At 46.1% G+C, this 24675-nt stretch overlaps 1 protein-coding gene and 1 long non-coding RNA gene across 2 annotated transcripts in view; both read left to right on the forward strand.

Annotated features, from left to right (window-relative positions):
• ankmy2a (ankyrin repeat and MYND domain containing 2a) overlaps window positions 1–24675 on the forward strand; it is a 70568-nt gene that overhangs the window by 5274 nt on the left and 40619 nt on the right. Inside the window, exon 2 of the mRNA XM_038797472.1 lies at window positions 2679–2743. Within this exon, the coding sequence (XP_038653400.1) occupies window positions 2679–2743 (65 nt within the window). The remainder of the gene's footprint in view (window positions 1–2678; window positions 2744–24675) is intronic.
• Window positions 20203–24029, forward strand: LOC119966172. The gene is made up of 2 exons (XR_005460690.1): window positions 20203–20502; window positions 23342–24029. It is a non-coding gene; the product is annotated as an uncharacterized LOC119966172 (long non-coding RNA).

Genomic DNA, 24675 nt, shown 5'->3' on the forward strand with positions numbered 1-24675 from the left:
TAAAGGCAGATACACAATTTGCTTTCCTAATTGCTTGTTGTCAACTTTGATTTGTGTGCAAGGACACCACAATCTCTCTATGGCGAGACGGTGTGTAGTGGTATTGTCACTGGACCAGTAATCCAGACACCCGAGGTAACAGTCTGGGGACTCCAGTTAGAAGCCCACCCAGAGAATGGTGAGCCTGTGGAATTCTCCACCACAGAAAGCAATTGAGGCCAAAACATTAAATGTTTTCAAGAAGGTGTTAGATATAGCTCTTGGGACTAAAGGGATCAATGGATATGGGAGAGTGGGAGAGGGGTGGGGGGGTGAGGCAAGTGGGAACATGTTCCTGAGTTGGATGATCAGCCATGATCATAATGAATGGCAGAGCAGGCTTGATGGGCCGAATGGCTACTCCTGCTCCTATTTACCCGGTTTCTAAGGCAGTTGGGTGACATTTGTATTCAATTTTTTAAAATCTGGAATTAGAAATCTGATAACCATTGTCGATTATTGTAAGACCTATCTGGTTCACTAATGTCCTTTAGGGAAGGAAATCTGCCATTCTTACCTGGTCAGGCCTACATGTGACACCAGATCCACAGCAATGTGGTAGACTCTCGAATGGCCTCAGTTCAGGGCAATTGGGATGGGCAATAAATTCTGGCCCTGCCAGTGACACTCACATCCTGTGAATGAATAAAAATAATTCCCAGTCTCACTATTTAAAAATAAATTCTTCTTTTCTATTTCTCCTACCAAAAGTGAATAATTTCAGATTTCCCCACATTATATCCTTCTGACATATCCTTGCTGAATCACTTAACTTGTCTAAATTATTTTGTAGCTTGTCCACATCCTCCTCACGGCTTGCTTTCCCATCTAATTTGTATTGTCAGCAAAGCTGGATACATTACACTTGGTCCCTCATCTGTGTCGTTGACCTAAATGGTACAAAGCAAAATCCAAGCAATGGTCTTTGCAGTGCCCCTCTAGTTGTCCTGACCTTCCTTTGCTTGCCATTTTAACAAAAGACCCTGCTCCCATGCCCACATGTCTGTTCTTGGCCTGCTGCAATGTTCCAGTGAAGCGCAATGCAAACTGAAGGAACAACATCTCATCTTCCAGTTAGGCACACTACAGCCTGAACATCTATTTTCAACAACTGAGTTGTGGCCAATCTCAGCCAGCTTGTGCAACATAGCTACAACACCAAGATTTAAAACCCTTGTTTCATACTTAAATAAATCACTCTCAAACCAAATATAAAATTCTATTGTGTTACCCTGAGTCACCTTGACAAGATTATTAATTAATCCTGTGATAGCAAAATATTAGATTTAAAATGCCTTGTTCCCTAGTTGGTTCCTTAGCTAATCTAGAAAGCATTTTATGAACTCATAACCGCAAACTTAGTTTGCTTGGTCTGTAAGAAAATGATTGTGGTTATTGAGTTACCCTTATTACAAGCACCTCTTAATTTTCTGATTTTTGCTTTGCTCAACACTGCAGTTACTTTCAGGGTCCTATAAACTACACACAACATTGTTTTCTCCCTCTTGTTGTTTCTTAGCTCCACCAAAACATTTTACATCTTGATTGTCTGAGTTGATGTCTACGGCCTTTTCCTTTCATTTATTATGAGAGCTTTTCATTTTCCCCCCATCTCTTCCGGAATTCAGGCTTCCTGGGCTATGAGGGCGGCATGTGGCGCAGTGGTTAGCACTGGGACTGTGGTGCGGAGGACCCGGGTTCGAATCCCGGCCCTGGGTCACTGTCCGTGTGGAGTTTGTACATTCTCCTTGTGTCTGCGTGGGTTTCGCCCCCACAATCCAAAGATGTGCATACAAAGATGTGGATTGGCCTTGCTAAATTACCCCTTAATTGGAGAAAAAGTAATTAGGTACTCTTTTTTTTAAAAAAAAATTTAAAATTGTATCCTGGATTATTTGAATCCCAACAGTGGTTGCTTTGCAGCCAAGTCTCTATAATGGCTATTAGATCAATGCATTAACATCTGTCCGTTGTATTAACTCATCTATGTTGTTGTGGATGCTTCATGCAAATGGCAGTGCGCGTAGCTTTTTTCTAATTGTTTTAAATGATTCTGAGGCTTTAATGCCCCACTCCATTCTGTCCCTTCCTGACCCACTCTGCTTATCTTTATTTTTACCTAAATTGCTACCCTGCTATACAGCTCGTGGAATAGTTTTGAGCACTTGATAGTCTATTTCTGTTCCTTTGTATGTAACAAATGATTCAGATTTGTCAGCTCAAAATCCAGAAGGATTTCTCCTGGTTCTTGTTAGTGAAATCCAGAGAAGCATGGGAGATAGTGAACACTCTGGACAAGTGAGCCTGTTAACAGTTCTGATATAAAATCCTGTGTAAACTTGTCACACCATTACAATATCCTCCTAACAATGGCGATGCTGTAGATTCACCATTAGCAGTGTGTAATTACAACGTGAGCAGTAGTTTCTATTTATAAATGTACATGTAGGAGTTGAATGTATGAGATTAAGAACTAAGTTATATTTTCACATCAATATCCAATAATTACCAGGTTATAGCCTCCCTTCACCCGAAGGCTATGTTTGGATGCAATGCTGCAGGAGATCAACTGATTTTTTTTTTATTCGTAGGAGTTGCCTGTGCAGTGGCACTTAATTTCTTTTTTTAACTTATTGCAGGAAATGTTCAGGAAGTTGGAAGGTTGCTGGGCAGTAAAAATGTCCGTGTCAACTGTTTAGATCAGGTAAGACTAAGTGCACTTTAGAATTTTGTTCTCATTTCTTATCTTTGAACAATTTTCTTCTTCCACACGTTTCACTTTTCCATGTGAAATGTGAAAGTATTTAACGCTATATTTTAATTTGCTTGATGTTTTGTGCCTCATATCAATGTATATATTCTGTGCGTACGTATTCTGTGTGTGTGTATCACTGATTTTGTTGGCAATATGTCACCATGCCAAAGTTGGAAGGTCACGTACTCCATTCCCCCCTACAGAAAGTTAAACACATGATCCAAACTGACACTTCACTCTGTTCAGGGAGAGTGCTACACTATTGGAGATGTTGGCCCATAACTTCCTCAGAGTGGAAGTTCCTCACTTGGGTTTGGTGAGACAGGAGCTGTGCCCCCCCCCCCCCCCCCCCGGTTGTATTGGCGTGGAGTAACTGGGGCGCAGAGAGGGAAGAAACGCCCCCTTTTTACAGCAAGTGTTTAAAGGGACAATTAAAAGGTAAGTGGTTCAGACAATGGAGGGCGGGGGGGGGGGGTTGGACTGGGTAGCACTGGGCCTGGGGGATGGGGAGGGGGAGTTGGAGGTTGGGTCGATGTGGGGGAGGGGTTGGGATGATATGCTGGGTCCCCCTTGGGGTGGGCAGTGTGTGGAGGGGAATGTCTCTGCACGGCTGGGTCTGGGCTTCTGAACAATTGATCTGGAGATGGAAATCATTTTTCCCCTCTAACTTTAAGAGTAACTTGGTCAAACTGGCAGAACCATCTGAAGTTAGTGATTTTAAATTGTTTCTGTCGGATTGTGGCCAGTGCAATTGTCCAGAGGAAATTAGCACTTCTAGGCACTCCCCTTGCATGGGCACCTCCGAGAGGGATTTCCCAACGCATTGTTGGGGTATCGCCTAAATGCGATGCTCTGGAGCCTGGAGGTTATGGGCCAACTTGTATTATCAGATTAAACATTAAACTGAAGTTTCAGCCACCTGGCCACCTGCAGGTGACTTTCCACTATTTGCTACTGAAACAGATCACCTGGTCATTTATCTTCTTTCTGTTTGTGTGTCCTGGTAGAGTACAGTAAGGAGTCTTGAAACACTAGGTTAAAGTCCAACAGGTTTGTTTCAAATCACTAGCTTTCGGAGCGCTGCTCCTTCCTCAGGCTCAGTCCATTCACTTGAGGAAGGAGCAGTGCTCTGAAAGCTAGTGATTTGAAACAAACCTGTTAGACTTTAACCTGGTGTTGTAAGACTCCTTACTGTGCTCACCCCAGTCCAACGCCGACATCCCCACATCCTGGTAGAGTACAAACTGGGTGTCTCATTTCTCTTGTTACGCTGTTAACTATATCTGAAAACACTTCCTTTTCTGTAAATCACATGAGGACGTTCTAAGAATGTGAACTGTGCCAAATAGTTTTTGTTTTGTTGTTCTTTCCTTTCAAGAAATAAATATTGAAGAGGACTGGCAGGTTGTCATAGTTCAGCAATCTGACCACTTCTTTTCTTCAAATGTGGTGCAGACATGAACTCTCTGAAAATGCATTTTGTGTAGAAGTTTGTCTATAAGCGTATGCTTCACCTAAATGTCATGCATCATTGTCGATCCAGCGGCTGTCAACAGAAGTTTTCAATCTGAGATGCAATGTCAATTGTCTTGGGATCAAATTAGCATTTTAGTTCTAATATACGTTACTAGTGTCTGCAGAAGGACTTTAAAATACTGACCCAGATTAATATTTAGTAAAGCAATGGATAGGATGACCAAAGAACTCAAGTCAGCAAAGGGCTGTTGGGGGGGGGGGGGGGGGGGAATTCACCTTGTACCATCAGTAGGACAGATAGCAGAGCAAATCTGTCTTTCTATACTATGTGAACGTGTCAAAGGCACCTAATATCTTTCCCCTTTTTTTGTTCCATACCTAAAGAGAAATTGAACTGAATGTAATAAGTGCCTTTCATTATCCTCTGTATTCTCTGCCTTACCTACGTAGAATAAAGCAAATTAAGTCAGAACAACAAAATGAATAGGAGCAGTGGGAAAAATAGAAGATAGCATAAATTCAGATAAGCTGCATGAAGTTACACAGGTGAACTAGATTGTGAGAGGCAGATTCAAAAACTGCAAATGAGGTGGAAAGTCTCTGAGCAATTTTTTTTTTTTAAAACCCTAATTGTCCATTGGGAGTAAACTTTCTAACACTGATAGATGATACAAACTTATGGTCTTGTGTATCGAGCTCAGTCTGTGATTCACCATGACAATATCTACAAAAATATTTTTTCAAGCTTCAACGTACGGTTATGTAAGTGAATATGGAAGAATAACTTCAAAGCAAACATTATTCATTGCTGTATTACAAGCATCTTTAACGACATGTTTTCAGGTGATTACAAATAGTTTTGAAGCAAAATAGAAGCAGGAATGCGGGGAGGGGAAAGAGCAAAGGAAAATTCATAACAAATGAAACAGTCAAAGGCTTGCTCAAAAAACATGTTTCTTTAAAATGTCAAAAGGAACAATTCCTGAATTGAGGGAACGTCTGGAAGATTTTAGAATAGTTACAGGACAGCAGGAGGCCATTCACCCATTGTCTCTGTGCTGGCTCTGTGAAGGAGCAACTCGCCTGGTGTCCCTTCTCCCCATAGCCTAATATTCCTCCTTTTCAAGCAGTAATCTACTTCCCTCTTGACTGCCTTGATTGAATCTGTTTCCACCACACACTGAGGCAGTGCATTCCAGATTTTAATCACTCGCTGGATGGAAAAGTTTGACCTCGTGTCACCATTGCTACTTTTGCCAATTACTTTAAAACTACCCCTCGTTTTTTTGTGATCTACTCTATCCTGACACGTCATGGTTTTGAATATCTCTATCAAATGTCTAAAACTTCTCCTGGAGATTAACCCCAGCTTCTCCAATCTGTCTCAGATACTGAGGTTCTTCATCCCTTCAACCATTCTTGTGAATCTTTTCTGTGCTCTCTCGCTTCGCCTTTACATTCTTCCGAAACCGTGGCACTCACAAATGAACGCAGTACTCCAGTTGAGATAATCCATTGTTCTGTGCAAGTTTAACATAGCTTTGGGCCTTTTGTACTCTGCTCCTATTAATAGAATCTATGATGTGGTGTGCTTTATTAACCATGCTTTCAATCTGTCCCGCTACCTTCATGATTCAGACTCCTATATAGCCCTCTGCTATTACACCATCTTTTAGTTAGGTTGCCTGCTGTGTTCTCGTCTACTTCTTTAAAACCCTTTGATAGAAACAATATAGTCCTGGAGATTTGTCATTTTTTTAGTGCATTAATTTCTCCATTACTGTTATCTTGCTTTCATTAATTTTGTTGAGTGGGACTTCCGGTGGCGACATGAAGGTGAGTTCAGCACTTTAGATGGCTCCTGCTAGAGTCTTTTATTTTTGGATCTTATACCCGGTCTTGGGGGTAGGTTTTGGATGAGCTGGTGTGGGAAGTCAAAAGGAGCTTGGGGAATGTTGCAGTTCCAGAAGAAAGGTCCTGGAAAGAAAGGGGCAAGCCAAAGTCCGCCGGCAAGTGTTGCTGTGAGTCCTGAAGGAGGAAAGATGGTGGGGCTGGGCCATCGGGTGGGGCTGCTCTCATTACTCAAAACTTTGACAGAGGTGGTAGTGACAGCAGTGTTTGAAAGGCTGGTTTCCAAAACGTTTGGAGGTGCTTCGAAGGGAGAGGATGGCTTCGCTTAAAGAGTGCGTGGAGGAGGCCATTGCCTTGATAAAGGTGGCATTGACGAAGATGTCGGTCAAGGTGCAGAAACAAGGAGAAAAGTTGAAGGGGGTGGAGGAGGCACTGTTGCAACACAGCGACCAGTTCACTTCGATGGATGAGGAGCGGCGGAGGGTGGTGGCGGTAAATAAAGGGCTCAGCCAAGGTGGAGGACCTGGAGAACAGGTCACGGAGGCAGAATTTGAGAAGCTTGGGCGATCATAGTCTGTTACCACAGCTACCACATGAAGTAGAAGGTTTTGAGCTGGGCGAGTCGAGATGAGATGTGAAGGGGTAAGGTGTTGGTATATGCATATACCATGATCTGAAGGCAGGCGGCCTTTGGCTGGGTGAAGGCGTCACTGTATGGTGGCGGAGTGGGGTTCGGAGTGGTCTACCCAGTGAAGCTGAGAGTGACTCACAATTCAAAGGACTTTTATTTTGCGAGGCGGAGGTGTTCGTGAAAGCTGAAGGACTGGGACAGAGATGAGAGTTCGACTGGGAATGTTTTTTTTATTGAGTTTTTTTCCTTGGATTAGTGTTTTGATTCAGTCTCTTATGGGGGAGGGTTATTTACATGTGTTTTTGTTCCTCATGGGCGGAGTTCTACTTTGTTTCATAATTTGGGGGAGGTGGGGTTTTATGCATGAGGGGCCGGGTTACTGAGAATGAGGTGGGGGGGGAGGGGCTTGGCAGGGGTCACCGCGCTACCAAGTGAAGGTTGGCTACTGAATGGGAGTGTGGTGGGGGAAATGGCCCTGATCGTTGGAGCCTGGTCGAGCAGGTTTCGATGGACCTGGGAGGTGTGTATGGCGGGGGGGAGGGGATGGAGGGATTCTGGGAGGGGGGTCAATGGTAACAAAAGGCTGGGGCGGGCTGGCTGCATAGGCGGGGCTTGGGTAATGGTGATGGCGGATAGGAGGGGAGGGGGTGGTGAGAGATCTCCGGTCAGAATGGTGACATGGAATGTGAGGGGGTCAGGAGGACTCGTGAAGAGAGCGATAGCTTTTGCGCACTTGAAGAGTTTAAAAACTGATGTGGTGATGCTGCAAGAGACCCATCTAAGGGCAAGGCACCAGATGAGGCTGCGGACGCGTTGGGTGAGCCAGATGTTTCATTCAGGGTTTGATAGTGGGGCCCGAAGGGTGTCAAGTTTGGCGGGTAAGTGGGCGAGGTTCCAGATGGAGAAGGTACGTAATTGTAACATGTGTGTTGGAGAAGAGGTTGGTGGCATTGGCGAGCAGATATTCCCCCAATTGGGATGTTGCGGCGTTCGTGAATTCCAAATCTGGATACCCATGAGTTTATATTGGAATATGGTGTTGGAACCATGAGTGGATAAGTCCCAGTGGACCCTGTCGGAGGCAGGGGCGAGGGAATTGGCTGGGCTCATGAGGAAGATAGAGGAGGTTGACTTCTGAAGATTTTTATATGGTGTTGGAACCATGAGTGGATTGGTCCCAGCGGACCCTGTCGGAGGCAGGGGCGAGGGAATTGGCTGGGCTCATGAAGATAGAGGAGGTTGACCTGTGAAGATTTTTACCCCCAAGGAACTGGGAGTATTCGTATTTCTCCATGGTGCACAAGGTCTTCTCAAGGATTGACTTTTTGTGGTTGGAAATAAAATGCGCTGTTGGCTGAAGTTAAGTGAGCAAAGTATTCGTAATTGTTATGTCGGATCACGCTTCGTATTGATTGGATGTGGTATTGAGATGGGGATGGTCCAGAAGCCAGTGTGGAAAATGGAGGTGGGGCAGTTGGCAGACCAGAGTTTCTGTGATAAGGTAGGGAAAGTGATTGAGGAGTATGTGGGTTTCAATTGCACAGGTGAAGCCTTGTCATCGGTGGTTTGGGAGGCTCTGAAAGCAGTGGTGAGAAACAAAGTGATCTCATTTAAGGAAAGGGAGGAACGTTATCGGTTGATAGAGAGTTTGGAGGTGGACATATGTGGGGACCCGGATCTGGGGCTCCTGGCAAAGAGGAAGGAGTTGCAGATGAGGTCTGACCTACTGTCCACGGGGAAAGCGGTGCGTCAGTTGAGAGGGGCAAGGGGGTGGTCTATGAGTACAGGTCATATGTTGGAAGGTCAACTTCGTAGGGAGGCCGCGGTGAGGTAGATGGTTCGGGATAAGAGTTGGCGGTGGCTCCGGAACAGATTAACAAGGTGTTGAATAGGGACATAGTTTTATAGGGACATCTGCAAGTCGGAGCCACCAGAGAATGAACGGGAGATGAGGGAGTTCCTGGAGGGGGGTGGGTTAGAGTACTTGAGGTTGGGTGAGGTGGAGCGGGCAGGGCTGGTGGAGCCAATGAGGGTAGAGGAACAGAAGGTGGCAATCCGGAAGATACAAGTGGGATGGCAGCGGGGCTGGATGCGTTCCCGGACGAATTTTATAAATGATTTAAAGATAAGCTGGCACCGCTGTTGGTGCAAATGTTCGAGGATGCAATGGACAGGGGGAGTCATGCCGAAAACGAGGGGTCTTGATCTCGTTGCTGCTTAAGAAGGAGAAAGATCCGCTGGAGTGTCTGAATGTGAATGCCAAGGTATAGGCAAAGGTGCTGGTGTTAAGATTGGAGGTGTGCTTCCTGAGGGTGATTAGGGAGGATCAGACTATGTTCATCTGGGCAGGCAATTGTCATTGAATGTGAGGAGGCTGCTGCATGGGCTGCTTTCTCCGCCGGAGGGAGGGGAGTTGAAGGCAGTGGTGGCATTAGATGCGGAGAAGGCATTTGATTGGAGTTATTTGATGGCAGTGCTGGAGAAATGCAGTTGCTGTATAAGGAGCCGATGGCGAGCGTGCAAACGAATAATAGGAATTCAGTATTTTGCATTGCACCGGGGAACGAGGCAGGCTGCCCTATGTCCCTATGCCTTTTGTTTGCATTGGCTATAGAGCCCTTATCCATTGCACTGAGGAGTTTGGGGTTGTGGAAGGGAATAGTGAGAGGGACGGGTAGCATCGGATGTCTTTGTATATAGATAACTTATCATATATTTCGGAGTTGGGGGCTTCGGTGGGAGACATAATGGGCTCCTGATGGGCACAGCGAGGTATTCTGTGAACCCTGTGATGGTGGATAAGCTGAAGATTTGGAGACAGTTTCGGCAGTATTTTAGGTTGGGTTTTGGGTGTGGGGAGGGAGAGAAGGGGAGAATGCTGATCAGGGGAAATCACTGGTTTGAGCTGGGCAGGATGGATGAAGATTTTGTGGATGATAAGGGGATTGGGGAGATGAAGGATTTGTTTCTGGGAGGGTGGTTTGCAAGCTTGAGCAGCTGCATGAGAAGTTTGGGTTGGTGCATGGTGAGACTTTCCGGTACATGCAGGTGCAGGACTTTGCAAGGAATGTCTTCCCAATCTTCCCGATAGCTTTGGCCTCCTCGTTGTTGGAGGCGATGCTGTCGGGGGGGGGGGGGGGGGGGGATTTGAGAGGGCCGTCGCAGTGATTATGGGGAAGATTTTGGAGGGGGGTTACAGTGAAGTGGGAGGAGGAGGTCGGGGTGGCGCTGAAGGAGGGATTGTGATGTGATGTGCTGTGGAGGGTGAATGCCTCAAGTTCTTGTGTGAGGCTGGGGGGCTGATACAGCTGAACGTAGTGTACAGGACGCACCTAACAACATCTGGATGAGCCGGCTGTTCAGGGGGTGGAGAATGTCTATGTGCGATGTGGGAGAGGCCCTACAAACTATGTACATATGTTTTGGGCCTGACCGAAACTGGAAAGCTTTTGGAGGGCGTTTTTCAGCACCATTACGGGATGCTGCATGTTGATGTGGAGCCCGGTCCCCTAGAAGCCATATTCGGGGTGTCAGACCGGCTAGAGATGTGCAGGGGCAGATGTCTCGGCCTTCACCTCGTTGATCGCTCGCAGGTAGGTCTTGTTGGGTTGAAGGTCAGCTTCTACACCCTGTGCCTACCTGTGATGGTGGGTTATACTGGAGTTTTTGGCCCTGGAGAAAGTGAAATTTGCTCCAAGTGGGTGAGTGGCAGGTTCCACAATAGCTGGGATTTGTTCATTTTGCATTTTCGGGAGTTGGCTACGGTTGACTGTTGACGTGGGGGTGGGTGGGGGCTGGGGGGGGTGGTTGGTGGGGGGGTTTAATGTGTTGGGTGGGTTTTGTGTTTGTTGTAAATTGTAAAGCTGTTGAAAATTCAGAATAAAAATACTTTTTATTTTAAATGAATTTTGTTGAATCACTGTCCATGATTCAATAATTATTTCCTTGGGATGTCTGGTATGCTGACCATTTCCTCTGCTGTAAATAATGACAGCAATATAATTGTTCAGCATGTCTTCCATTTCCTTATTTTCATTGTCAACACACTTGGCAGTTTTCAAGGGGTTTGCATTGCTTCTGGCCATATTTTCTTCCCCTAATCTAATCGTAATGTTTTTGTGTCTTGATTTTGATCGACTTTCTTTCTTTCATGCTTTCTTTTTGTCGGTGCTACTAAGTGCTGTTCATTGCATTCGCCAGGATCAGCGCAATTTTTGAAAACATGTTTTTGCATTCTTTTCTTTTATGTTGTTTCTTATCTCCAGCTGGCCATGGGTGTCTATTTTTTTTAAACGTAGTGGCACAGTGGTTAGCACTGCTGCCTCACGGCGCCAAGGTATCAGGTTCGATCCCGACCCTGGTTACTGTACGTGTGGAGTTTTCACATTCTTCCTGTGTTTGCATGGGTCTCACCCCCACATCCCAAAAAAGATGTGCAGGGGAGGTGGATTAGCCAGGCTAAATTGCCCCTTAATAGGAAAAAATTAATTGGGTACTCTAAATTTATTTATATATTTTTAAAATTATTTGTCCAATTAAGTCAAGCTTACCGAAAGCTACAATCTTGGTAGCCATTTTATGTTTTGTTTCTCCCTTTCAAGCACTACTTTTAATTTGATCATATAGTCAATATTAGGTAAATACTCCCACTTTAAGTTGTTGGCTAAATTGCTCATTACTAAACATAATACCTGCCCCTTTTTTTGGACCTGAGATATATTGTCGCAAAGCACTGTCTCAAATACACGCAAGAAATTCACTACCTTTCTGACACGTGCTTGCCTGGTTATCCCAATCTATATGAAAGTTAAATTGTCCCATTGAACCCACTCTGACTTTTGCTGCATGTCTCGTCTAATCTAAGAATTTATACAAGCTAATACTTCGCAACTGTTGCCATGGACCTATACGCAAGTCACCCCACAGTCTTAAATCTATTTCTATTTCTTAATTCTACCCGCTTACACTTGTTATCTCCTCTCTCATTGTGGAAGTGATTTCATCCTTCATCATTAAGATTACTCCTCCCACGGGCAGCACGGTGGCGCAGTGGTAGCACTGCAGTCTCACGGCACCAAGGTCCCAGGTTCTATCCCGGCTCTGGGTCACTGTCCGTGTGGAGTTTGCACATTCTCCTCGTGTTTGCGTGGGTTTCGTCCCCACAACCCAAAGATGTGCAGGCTAGGTAGATTGGCCATGCTAAATTGTCCCTTAATTGGAAAAAATAATTGGGTATTCTAAAATTAAAAAAAAAAGATTACTCCTCCCCTGCTACTATTTTCTCATCTTCCTTTATAACTTTATAACCAGGTATTTAAGTTCTCAGTCTTCTTCGCAGCCATGCCTTCATAATGTCCACCATGCCAAAACCTCCAAATTGAATTCTCTTGATAGTACATTTAGTTTGTTCCTCTGTGTGTTTGTATAAAACAAAATTATTTTGGCCACGCACTCCAACCTGTCCTTCTGGCCTAATGTTTTACACTCATTTCCTATTTTCATCTCCTGAATTAATTAGTTAATGTATTATAGTTTTCTCTTTACCTGTAATGACTAAATCAGAATTTTGAAGTGTTACTTTACACTCTTCCCTTTTTTTTTTGGAAGGTTATCTAAACTACCTTCTCCAGTTGAGCCTTCACCATTCCTGACTCCCAACATTAGCTTAACGTTCCATATTTATCCTTTCCGCCCGGACTCTTTACTCCTCCTGGTTCATGTGGACCCCATCCCAACAGTATCGTTCTTTCCTATCCCAATACTAGTGTTGTTCCCATGAAATGGAATCCCTCTTTCCTACACCACTCCTTCAACTACATGTTTACCTCCCTAATCTGATTGTACCTGTGGCTTGGCTAATAGTTCAGAGATCATACCTCATGAGATCCTGTCCTCTTAATTTACCTACTAGTTCTTGGTACTTTCCAAACAGGACCTCTTTTCTCGCCTTCCCTGTGTGTTGGTCTCAACATGGACCACGATTATAAGATCCTCTCCCTCCTTCTCCAATATTCTATCAAGTTGTTTCGTGACGACCTTCACCCTGGCACCAGATATTCTTACAAAAGAATTGTTTGACTTTGATTATTTGAGAGGTTGCTTCTCTTTCTATTACTTTTTTTTTAAAAGTATTTTTATTAAGGTTTTGCAGAATTTTTCATAATAAAACAGTAGTAACAATAATACAAAACAAACTAGAGTCAACATTAACATAGTGCAAAAAGAGAGAATATACAATAATAATTAAATAGACATTACCCCACGCGACTCAGTCTTCCCACACCATCCCAAAGAAGCACTTACCCCACCCCACCCCCCACGGATTGCTGCTGCTGCTGACATTTTAATTTTCCCCGAGAAAGTCGACTAACGGCTGCCACCTCCAAGAGAACCCTAGAGGAGACCCTCTTAAGGCAAACTTTATTTTCTCGAGGCTGAGAAACCCAGCCATATCGTTAGCCCAAGTCTCTACACTTGGGGGCTTCAAGTCCCTCCACATTAATAAAATCCGTCTCCGGGCTACTAGGGAGGCAAAGGCCAAGGAGTCTGCCTCTTTCGCCCCCTGAACCCCAGGGTCTTCTGACACTCCAAAGATCGCTATCTCTGGACTCGGCACCACCCGTGTGTTAAGCACCTTGGACATTGCCCTCATGAACCCTAAGCTCCGGGCATGCCCAAAACATTTGGACATGGTTTGCAGTGCTGCCCTTGCACCTCATACAACTGTCTTCTACCCCAAAAAACTTACTCATTCTCGCTGCCGGTGTGTGTGCCCAGTGGACCACCTTAAATTGAATTAGACTGAGCCTGGCACATGATGAGGAGGAATTAACCCTGCCTAGGATCTCTGCCCACAGACCCGCTTCCAACTCTTCACTGAGCTCCTCCTCCCATTTGCCTGTGAGCTCCTCCACCGGGGTTTCCTCCGCCTCCTGTAGTTCCTGGTAGATATCCAACACCCTCCCCTCCCCCACCCAGGTGCCGGAGACCACCCTGTCCTGTATCCTCAGTGGTGGCAGCGTTGGAAAGGCCACTACCTGTTTTTTCAGGAAGGCTCGTACTTGCAGATATTTCAAGGCGTTTCCTGGTGGCAGATTAAATTTATCCTCTAGCGCCTTCAGACTGGGAAAGTTTCCGTCTGAACAGATCTCCCATCCTTCCGATGCCTGCCCTCTGCCAGCTCTGGAACCCACCATCCATCCTACCCGGGCCAAACCTGTGCTTGTTACATATCGGGGTCCAGACCGACACTCCGTCCACCTTCTTGTACCTCCTCCTCCACTGTCCCCAGATCCGCAGTGTCGGCACCACCACCAGACTTGTGGAGTAACGGGTCGGCGAGAACGGCAAAGGAACCGTTATCAAAGCTCCCAGACGAGTACCTTTACATGACGCCGCCTCCAGCTGCTCCCACCCCCCCCCACCCCACATCGCACACTTCCTAACCGTAGCTATATTGACCGCCCAGTAGTAGTTGCAAAAGTTTGGCAGCGGCAACCCCGCCCCCGACTGCGCTTCAACAGCGATCTCCTTACTCGCGGGGTCATATTCGTCCACACAAAGCCCGAAATGATCCTACCCACCCGCTTAAAAAATGTCCTTCAGGATGAAGATGGGGAGGCACTGAAAGATAAAAAATCTGAGTGGACAGTCATTTTCACCCTCTGCCAGTGACAGCGGGAGCATGTCCCACCTTTTAAATTCCCCTTCCATTTGCTCCACCAACCGGGTCAGGTTGAGCCTGTACAGGGCATCCCATTTCCTGGCCACCTGTATACCCAGGTAACAAAATCTTTTCTCTACCATCCTGGGCGACAGCTCTTTCAGTCTCTCCTCCTGCCCCTTGGTCTGGATCACAAACAACTCGCTCTTTCCCATGTTCAATTTGTACCCTGAAAAACTGCCAAAATCCCTCGGCATCTGCAGAACCTCCCCCGTCCCCTCCACAGGATCCGAAATGTACAGGAGCAAATCATCCGCGTTTGTACATACACTTGCTACAGGCGCCTGGTACAGCAATTTCACCCAACCAATAAAGCCCTCACCAAACCCGAACCTCCCCAGCGTTTCCTACAGGTACTCCCACTCCACCCGGTCAAAGGCTTTCTCTGCGTCCATTGCTGTTACCACCTCCGCCAAACCTCCCTCTGAGGACATCATAATATTCAAAAGTCTCTGGACATTGGTATTGAGTTGTCTGCCTTTCACAAACCCAATCTGGTCTTCCTCTATCACCCCTGGGACATCCTCAATTCTTGTGGCCAGAATCTTAGCTAGCAATTTGGTATCCATGTTTAAAAGCAAAATCAGCCTGTATGACCCATAATGTTCCGGGTCCTTCCCTCGTTTAAGAATGAGTGAGATCAAGGTCTATGACATTGTTTTGGGGGGGGGGGGTCCTTTTTCTCTAGCCTCATTGAAGGTCCTCATCAGGAGTGGGCTCAATATTTCCGAAAATGTCTTATGGAATTCTACCTGGTAACCGTCCGGCCCCAGGGCTTTACCCGATTGCATGCCCTCTATACACTTGACAATCTCCTCCAATTCAATCGGGGCCCCCAGACACTCCACCAGGTCCTCTTCCACCTTTGGAAACCTCAACTGGTCCAAAAATTGTCTCATCCCTTCTGCTCCCGTTGGGGTCTCCGACTCGTATAGTTTATTAGAGAATTCCTTAAAGACTCCATTCACCCGCTCTCCCTCGCGGGGAGAGTTCAGACGATCAAAATGAACGTACTGCCCAGGTTCCTCTTCCTGTTTAGATCCATTCCGATCTACATCCCCAAGGCCTTTTTCAAAGCGCTGGACAAACTCATCATGGCGTTCGTATGGGGGGGTAAAAATGCTAGGATCCCAAAGAAGGTCTTACAAAAAACAAAAACCAGGGGAGGGTTAGCCCTCCCGAATCTACAATTCTACCACTGGGCAGCAACAGCCGAGCGAGTAAGGGGATGGATCCAGGAGCCAGAAGCTGAGTGGGTGCGTGCGGAGGAGGCCTCCTGCATGGGAACCTCCCTTCGGGCCCTCGCCACGGCAGCACTCCCATCCCCACCCAAAAAACACTCCAGCAGCCCAGTGGTGACAGCCACCCTCCAATCCTGGAACCAACTGCGGCAGCAACTTGGCCTGACCAAAATGTCGAACAGGGCTCCCATCTGCAACAACCATAGGTTCAAACCAGCACTGACCGACGCCACCTTCAAAAGGTGGAGGCAGGACGGGGGGACACTGACAGTCAGGGACCTATACACGGACGACAGGATCGCAACACTGGACGAACTGACAGAGAAATTTCAGCTAGCTGGGGGGGAACGAGCTACGGTACCTGCAGCTCAAAAACTTCCTACGAAAGGAGACAAGGACGTACCCACAACCGCCACGACAGACACTACTGGAAGACCTACTGGACGCAAGTATCCTAGAGAAAGGGAACTGTAGTGACATGTATGACCGATTGGTAGATAGGGACGACACCGTACTGGACGCAACAAGGAGGAAATGGGAGGACGACCTGGGGATGGAGATCGGGTGGGGACTCTGGAGCGAAGCACTGCATAGGGTCAACTCCACCTCCACGTGCGCAAGGCTCAGCCTGACGCAACTAAAAGTGGTACATAGAGCCCACTTAACGAGAAACCGTATGAGTAGGTTCTTCCCGGAGGTGGAAGACAGATGTGAACGGTGCCAAAGAGGCCCGGCCAACCACGCCCACATGTTCTGGTCTTGCCCCAGACTCGTGGAGTACTGGACAGCCTTCTTCGAGGTTATGTCCAAAGTGGTGGGAGTGAGGGTGGAGCCATGCCCGATAGTGGCGGTCTTCGGGGTTTCAGAACAGCCAGATCTATTCCTGGGGAGGAGGGCAGACGCCCTTGCCTTTGCCTCCCTGATCGCCCGCCGTAGAATCCTGTTTGGCTGGCGGTCAGCAGCACCGCCCAGAGCTGCGGACTGGCTGTCCGACCTCTCGGAATCTCTCCAAATGGAGAAAATCAATTTGCCATCCGAGGGTCGGACGACGGCTTCCACAGAACGTGGGAGCCATTCATGCAACTGTTCCGGGACCTATTTGTGGCCAATGTACAAGAGGAAGAATAGTCGGGGGAAGGTAGCGGGAGGGGGGGGGGGGCTACAGGTTCGTTACGGGGGTTCGATGGCTAGCTAAGGCCCAAAACCAAACTAAATAAACATGTTGAGGGGGGGGGGGGGGCGCAGTTACTACTACGAAGATGCTTACCTGTAAATATGTATGTTAATTTTTGCGTGTTTGTTTTTTTTCTTTTTTCTTTCTCCTAACAATTTGTAATTTGTTCAATATAAAATATGAAAACTGAATAAAAACATTTATAAAAAAAAAAAGACTCCATTCAGCCCCCCTGGATCCAAGACCATGTTACCCGCCTTATTCGATAGCATTGTGGGCAGCCCGGTAGCATTGTGGACAGCATGGTAGCATTGTGGATAGCACAATTGCTTCACAGCTCCAGGGTCCCAGGTTCGATTCCAGCTTGGGTCACTGTCTGTGCGGAGTCTGCACATCCTCCCCGTGTATGCATGGGTTTCCTCCGGGTGCTCCTGTTTCCTCCCACAGTCCAAAGATTGCAGGTTAGGTGGATTGGCCATGCTAAATTGCCCTTAGTGTCCAAAAGTGCCCTTAGTGTTGGGTGGGGTTACTGGATTATGTGGATACGGTGGAGGTGTTGACCTTGGGTAGGGTGCTCCTTCCAAGAGCCGGTGCAGACCTGATGGGCCGAATGGCCTCCTTCTGCATAGTAAATTCTATGATAATTCTATGAATTATTCTTTACTCTTCCGATTTCCCTGGCCGCCTCCCTCTTTCGCAGTTGGTGTGCCAGCATTCTACTCGCTTTCTCCCCATACTCATAGACATGCCCCCCTTGCCTTCCTCAGCTGTGCTACCGCTTTCCCTGTGGTCAGCAGTTCAAACTCGGCCTGCAGACTCCACTGCTCCCTCAGTAGCCCTACCTCGGGGACCTCCACGTATCTCCTGTCCACTCGGAGTATCTCCTCCACCAGTCTCTCCCTCTCGGCTCTTTCTCTCTTTTCCTTATGGGATCGAATTGAGATGAGCTCCCCTCTGACAACTGCCTTCAGAGCCTCCCAGACCGTTGCCGCTGCTACCTCGCCCGTATTGTTTGTTTCCAGGTAATCCTGGATGTTCCTGCTAATCCACCCGCAAACCTCTTCGTCCGCCAGCAGCCCCACATCCAGGCTCCAGAGTGGGTGCTGCCCTCTCTCCTCACTGCACACTGGGCTAAATCGCTGGCTTTGTAAGCAGACCCAGGCAGGCCAGCAGCACGGTTCGATTCCCGTAACAGCCTCCCCGAACAGGCGCCGGAATGTGGCGACTAGGGGCTTTTCACAGTAACTTCATTGAAGCCTACTCGTGACAATAAGCGATTTTCATTTCATTTCACTAAGCCGCAGGTCCACCCAGTGCGGGGCATGGTCCGAGACTGTGATTTCTGAGTATTCTGTCCCCGCCACCTTTGGGACTAACGCCCTGCTCAAGAGAAAGAAGTCTATGCGGAAATAAACCTTATAAACATGGGAGGAAAAAGAGAACTCCTTTGCTCTCGGCCGCGCGAACCTCCAGGGATTCTCCCCCCCCCATCTGCTCCATAAAACCCTTCAGTTCCTTAGCTACTGCCAGTCGCTTCCCTGTCCTGGACTTCGACCGGTCCAGCTCGGAGTCAATGACTGTGTTAAAGTCTCCCCCTATGATCAGGTTGTGTGACTCTAAATCCGGGATTTTGCCTAGCATGCGTCTCATATATTCCACGTCATCCCAATTCGGAGCGTAGACGTTCACAAACACCACCCGGACCCCCTCCCACTTTCCACTCATCAATATATACCTGCCCCCCTTGTCTGCCACAATTCTTCCAGCCTCGAATGCCACACCCTTACTGACCAGAATTGCTACCCCCCTGGTCTTCGAATCCAGCCCCGAATGGAACACCTGGCCTACCCATCCCTTTCTCAATCTCGTATGATCTGCGAGCTTTAAATGTGTCTCCTGAAGCATTGCTACGTCTGCCTTTAACCCCTTTATATGCATGAACACGTACGCTCTTTTGACCGGCCCATTCAAACCCCTCTCATTCCATGTGATTAGCCTGTACGGGGGGGGGGGCTTAACACCACCCCCCTCCGCCGACTAGCCATAGCCCTTTTTTGGCCAACCTCGAGCCTATGCCCTTTGCTTCCTCGAGCGCCCCCACGGGGAGCCCCGGACCCTCAATTTGTACCCCGAAATTGATACCTCCTCTGTCAGCAAAGCAGCATCCCTTTTACTATTACTTGCTTTGCGCCTAGATTGTTGTCTTGTGCCACCTTACTGTTAAACACATATTCTGTACTGTTTAGAGGAGGGTCAAGAAGCACAATGGTTAATTTTATAATGAATGTAACCAGTCCAATACAAATAACAAAAGGTACAGGAAACAAAATATATATCATGGGATGCCTAGAACCAGGCCTCTTAGTCTCTGAATAAGGAGCAGGCCATTTAGGACTGAGATCAGGAGAAATGTCTTCAGAGTGTGCCCGAGGGCAGGGAAGGCTCAGTCGTTGAGTGTTCAAGACCGAGATTGATACATTTCTACATATTAAAAGCATCAAAGGATATGGGGATAGTGCAGGAAAATGGTGTTAAGGCGAAGATCAGTCAAGATCTCACTGAATGGTGGAGTGGGTTTGAAGGGCTTAATGACCTTTCCTCTTTCTTATGCCCCAGGGTATATAATTTAGGCTTAGAAAAGGCATAGCAGGTTGAACACCCTCCTACCATCATATTGGGCTTCTCCTCTTCCTTCCCTGCCTGCCTTTTGGGCAGCCTCACGCTCCCAGGTACCATGATCTGCATTATGGCTGCCCATCTGACAGTCTTTATCTCTACTTCACGGGTAGCAAGTACTTATACCTGTTGGATAGGTCCTGTTGCTGCATTTCCTCATTCTCTTCCCACCTGTACTCCGCTTACTTTGTACGCTATTGGTAATGGCAACCCCATTCTGCACCTGTAGTTCTCCAAGTGGTGTGTTGTGACCCTGGAGCACAGGGGAGATAGTGCTCTTGTTCCCTTGTGCATCGGAATGTCTCCAACTCACGCACTCAGGAAACACTCTGAACCAGAGAGATTTGTGACAGAGACACCTGCTGATATTTTCGGTTGAGGCAGTTTCGCTGTGCACAATCCCTCATGGTGCAGTCTAGACACACAAATGTGTTCTGTCACAACCTTCGTCTTATTATTTATATTATATATAACATTTTGTGTGTGTAATATATAATTTATATATGTAGGCATATAATTTGTTGGTTTTAATTACGCTCGCCACATTTTTTGTAAAAGCCATCATTATGTATTTTCCTCCTTGCCCGTCTAGTAGAGAATATGTTTAACTGTAGAACTGTACAAATAACTGTAGAAATAAAACTTTGTGGGAACAGATCAGATATTGGCAAAAGAATTGTTAACTATCCCAAGGGCAAATAAATTCTTACTAGCTACTCTCCTCTTTGGAATCCACCAGAAATAACCAGCAAACTGGAAACCCTTTTGTTCTAAATCACCATCCTGACACCTTGCTATAGGTTCCCAGAATTTGGCCTTTGTTACAAGGTGATTGGTGGTTGGCATACAAGAATGTAGAGGTCTTGCTCCAATTATACAAGACTACCGGACGATTCAGTGACCCCGTTGCACCCAACGCAGATCCAAGCATAACAGGTGAGTTGCGTAAGAGCTCCAAATTGGGCTCCGTGCCAGACCAATCGCAAGTCACCTGACACGCTCCACCTGGCGTAATCTGGATCCCACCCTCACTGGCACTGACACCGTGGCACTACCAGGCTGGCAGTGCCAGGTTGCAGGCCAGGGTCCCTTGCCAGGTAGAGGAAGGGTGGGGTTCCTGGGGTCTCCCCAACGTTGGGGAGGTTGAGGGGCATGTCAAAAAAGCGGGGGAGAGGCGTTGATGGGAGGGAGGGCATGATCGAGACTGCTGGACAAAATGGCATCCGGATCTGCACTCGGCAGCAGTAAATCCCTCCAGTGCGGCCTTGACGGGGAGGAGCGCCCTGAGGGCAAAAATAACTGCAATGTGCCGTTGGATAGCAGGGTGTTTCTCAGCACAGCAGCCGCCGAGAAATACACGGCTAAACGTGCTGTTCAGTGGACTTTAACTTGAGTCCGCTGAACAACGCCCTATATTCGGAATACTGTGCAATTTTGGTCTCTATACCTGCATTGGCGGCTGTACAGCAAAGGTTTATTAGATTGATCCCTGGGGTGAAGTTGTCCTGTGATGAGAGGTTGAGTAAATTGGTCCATATTTTCTGAAGTTTAGAAGAATTGGAAATGATCTCATTGCAATATACACGATTCTGAAGGGATTGGCAGAATAGATGCTCAGTGGTTGTTTCCCTGGCTGAATCTAGAACACTGGGCACAGTCTCTGGATAATAGCTAGAGCTGAGATGAGGAAAAATTCTTCACTTAAAGGGTTATGAATTTTGGGAACTATCTACCCCAGAGGGTTGTGGATGTTGTAAGATTATGATAGAGACTTTTGGTGTCTTGGATCAACAAATATGTGGCATGGGTGGGGAAGGCAAGTTGAAGCCCAGAATCAGCCATAATCGTATTAAATCTATGCACCCTGATAATTGACCCCCTCAGTCTTTCCTGCCTTCCTGTATAGGTCCTCATCAATCATATTAAATAGACCACTCCTGTTCCTTGGAGAAGAGAATATTAAGAGGTTATTTGTTAGAGGTATTCAAAATCAAGAGGGTAGATGGGAAGAAACAGTTTCCATCGGTAGAAGGCTTGAGAACCAGGGAACACCACTTATTTTGTCAATCAACTTAAATTAATTATAACATGATTTTTTTTTACACTGACTGTTTAGGATCTGGAATGTACAGACCCAAGTGTGGTGGCTGCAAATTCAATCAAGGCATTCCAAAGTTTTCAGTGATGTTCTACAGGGCTCAATGATGGGGCCCTTGCTGTCTGTTGTATATATTATGATTTAGACTTCAATGTGGGTGGCATGATTACGAAATTTGCAGATGAGACAAGTTGGCCGTGTAGTTGATAGTGAAGGTGATAGCTGTTTACCCAGAATGATATCGGTGGTTTGGTTGAGTGGGCAGGGAAGTGGCAAATGGAATTCCGTCTGGAAAAGTGTGCGGCATTTGGGGAGGGCGAACAAAGCAAGGGAATACTCAATAGACAGGAAGACATAGAGAGGTTGAGGAAGTGAGAGTACAGGTCCTTGAAGGTGGCAGGACAGGTGGACAAGTTGGTTAAGAAGGCACGTGGAATCATTTTATTTATTGGTCGAGGTATGGTGTACAAAAGCAAGGATGTAAGGATTGAAATGTGTAAACACCGCTTTAGCCACAGCTGGAATTTTTTGTACAGTACTGGTCACGACATTGCTGGAAGGACATAATTGCTCTGTAGAGAGTGCAGAGGAGATTTACAAGAGTGTTGCCAGGGCTTGAAAATTGCTGCTATGAGGAGAGATTGGATGGCTCAGGTTGTTTTTCCTTAGAAAAAAGGCGTATAAGGGTTGACCTAATTGAGGTGTACAAAATTATGAACCGTCTATACAGGGTGAACAGGAAAAACTTGTTTTCCCTAGCTGAGGAGTCAATTGCCATGAGGCAAGGATTAGAGGGGACATGAGGAAAAACGTTTTCAACCAGATTGGTGAGCATCTAGAATTCACTGCTGAAGTTGGCGGTTGAGGCTGAAACGCTCAACTCATTTAACAGGTTGCTGGATCTGCATCTGAAGTGCTGTAACCTGTAAGGCTGGACCAAGAGCTGGAAAGTGGGATTAAAATGTGAGACTAGTTTCTTTTTCCTCTTGCTGGTTGGTGCAAACACGATGGGCTGAATGGCTTCTTTCTGCACCATAACCTTAAAGGGAATCCCATAATTCTCCGAAGAGAAACGGATTGAAGGATTTACTGGGAAAAGATAGGATTTGAGCAAAGTGATTTTTTTCTTGCAGAGATCCCAGCATGGGTCGACAGACCAAATGGCTGCGTCCTGTATTGTCACCATTCGTGATTCTATCCTAAATACCAGGTGAATCTTGTTGCAAACAGTTTCAGGACACTGCAAAAAAAAAATAGGTAATGTGTTTTGCAACGGCTAAATAGGCTCCTTCCAGCAACCTGATAATGCATTTTACATTGCTATCACAAGTACCTTCACTAGCTGCCTGTTCAAATAGGCATAAAATATCCCAGGAATAATAATAATCTTTATTGTCGCAGACAATTCGAATGGAAAAAAGGGAGCTCCCCAAGTGTCCACTAGTCAACATTCACCCCACACAATCCCAATGTCTCAGTCGGCAGCCAGTTGATCAAATTCAGTTCTCTTAAAATGTTCAACGACATTTATCGCCCAAGACCAAGCTAATTCAGTTCTGTTAAAAAGTTTAACGACAATTATCGCCAGGAGTCACCTCATTCATCTCCTCTGTGCTTCCTTACACTAGAATGTCCATCAACACCCAAATTAATATATTCCTTCAAACTACATTTCAGGAGTTCTGGAGAATCCTTGCAGTTGAATGAAACATTTTCATCACATCTTTAAAAACGGAAATCAACCATTTCTATCGATAAAAGCAAGTTAATGGATGCTGAAATCTGAAACAAAAGCAGAAAATGCTGGACAATCGTAGCAAGGCTGACAGCATCTGTGGAGAGAGAGCAGAGCTAACGTTTCAAGTCTGGATGACTCTTTGCCAAAGTTCTGTCTCTGAATTTCTTTTTGATTCCAGGCATTAGCAGATTTTACTTGTTTGTTCTTTCCCTTAAACATCAGGTTAATTCCATTTAAATGCTTGAATTAACAAGTGTCCAGATATTTATCAGTTTCAAAAGCAAGCTTGGTGGTTTTTTTGAAAGGTAAATAAAATCTTTATTCTGTACTTTAATTCTCAAAACTGCTTGTTTCACTTGGAGTTGGAAACCATCATCACCTATTTTAGTCCATCTGGCTCTGGCCAATATCCTAATGAGCTAATATTTTCCAATCATAGGTTACATTAAAAAAACAAAAGCCGTGTGGAGGTTTTTTAAAAATCAACTGTCTGCTGAAAGAGTTACCTTTTCTGCAGATCCTGAAGGGGTTGGGAGTTGGTGGAGAAAACCTGGCACGCAATTGCATCACTTTCCGTAATTAAAAAAAAAAAATCTTTTACTGTTTATTTCTTCAATTTTGCTCAAATTGCACCTCTTTTTGTGTATCCTTTTTCTCCTTTAAACAGATTTCAGTTTCCAATATTTGTTACTTAATCAAAGTTGTAAGAAATGCTTTGTGAAATGTGTTGTAAACCAAATCTCCACAAATTTCTTGACTCCGATGTTTCAGAGAGTTGAAATTGGGTGTTGCCAAACTACAGGCTTATCTTTCTGTTTTAGGAACAAACTGGCCTTCGCAATTCCACATTTGTACAGCTTCATTTCAAACTCAAACCTAATCCTTTCAAATTCGAGCAGTTTGATTTTTTTTTTAAAAAGAGAAACTCTCAGCAGTTCGAATTAAATAAATTTTAGTTCCCTCTCCAAACTAAATCCTTGAATCTATGATGCTTGCGAGCAAAACCCTGCTTCATTCAACAATGACTTGACTCATTGGCTAACCTCTCACACTTGCATTCCCTCATCACACAGGAGAGAGGGGAGTGCTTTCAACTGTCCTGGTTTTGGAGATTGCATCTACATCTCACTGGTGACTGATTTGTGACTCAGGTTTGATTTTAGCTAAACACAGGGAGTGATCCTCTTCAGGGGAGGTGTCACTTTGTGGCTGAATTAGCTCCCTCAAAGCCCCCCCCCCCCCCTCTTCAAACTCCTCACTTGGTTTGGTGTAT

The sequence above is a fragment of the Scyliorhinus canicula genome, chromosome 5 (assembly GCF_902713615.1).
Source record: "Scyliorhinus canicula chromosome 5, sScyCan1.1, whole genome shotgun sequence".
In the NCBI taxonomy this organism is placed as follows: Eukaryota; Metazoa; Chordata; class Chondrichthyes; order Carcharhiniformes; family Scyliorhinidae; genus Scyliorhinus; species Scyliorhinus canicula.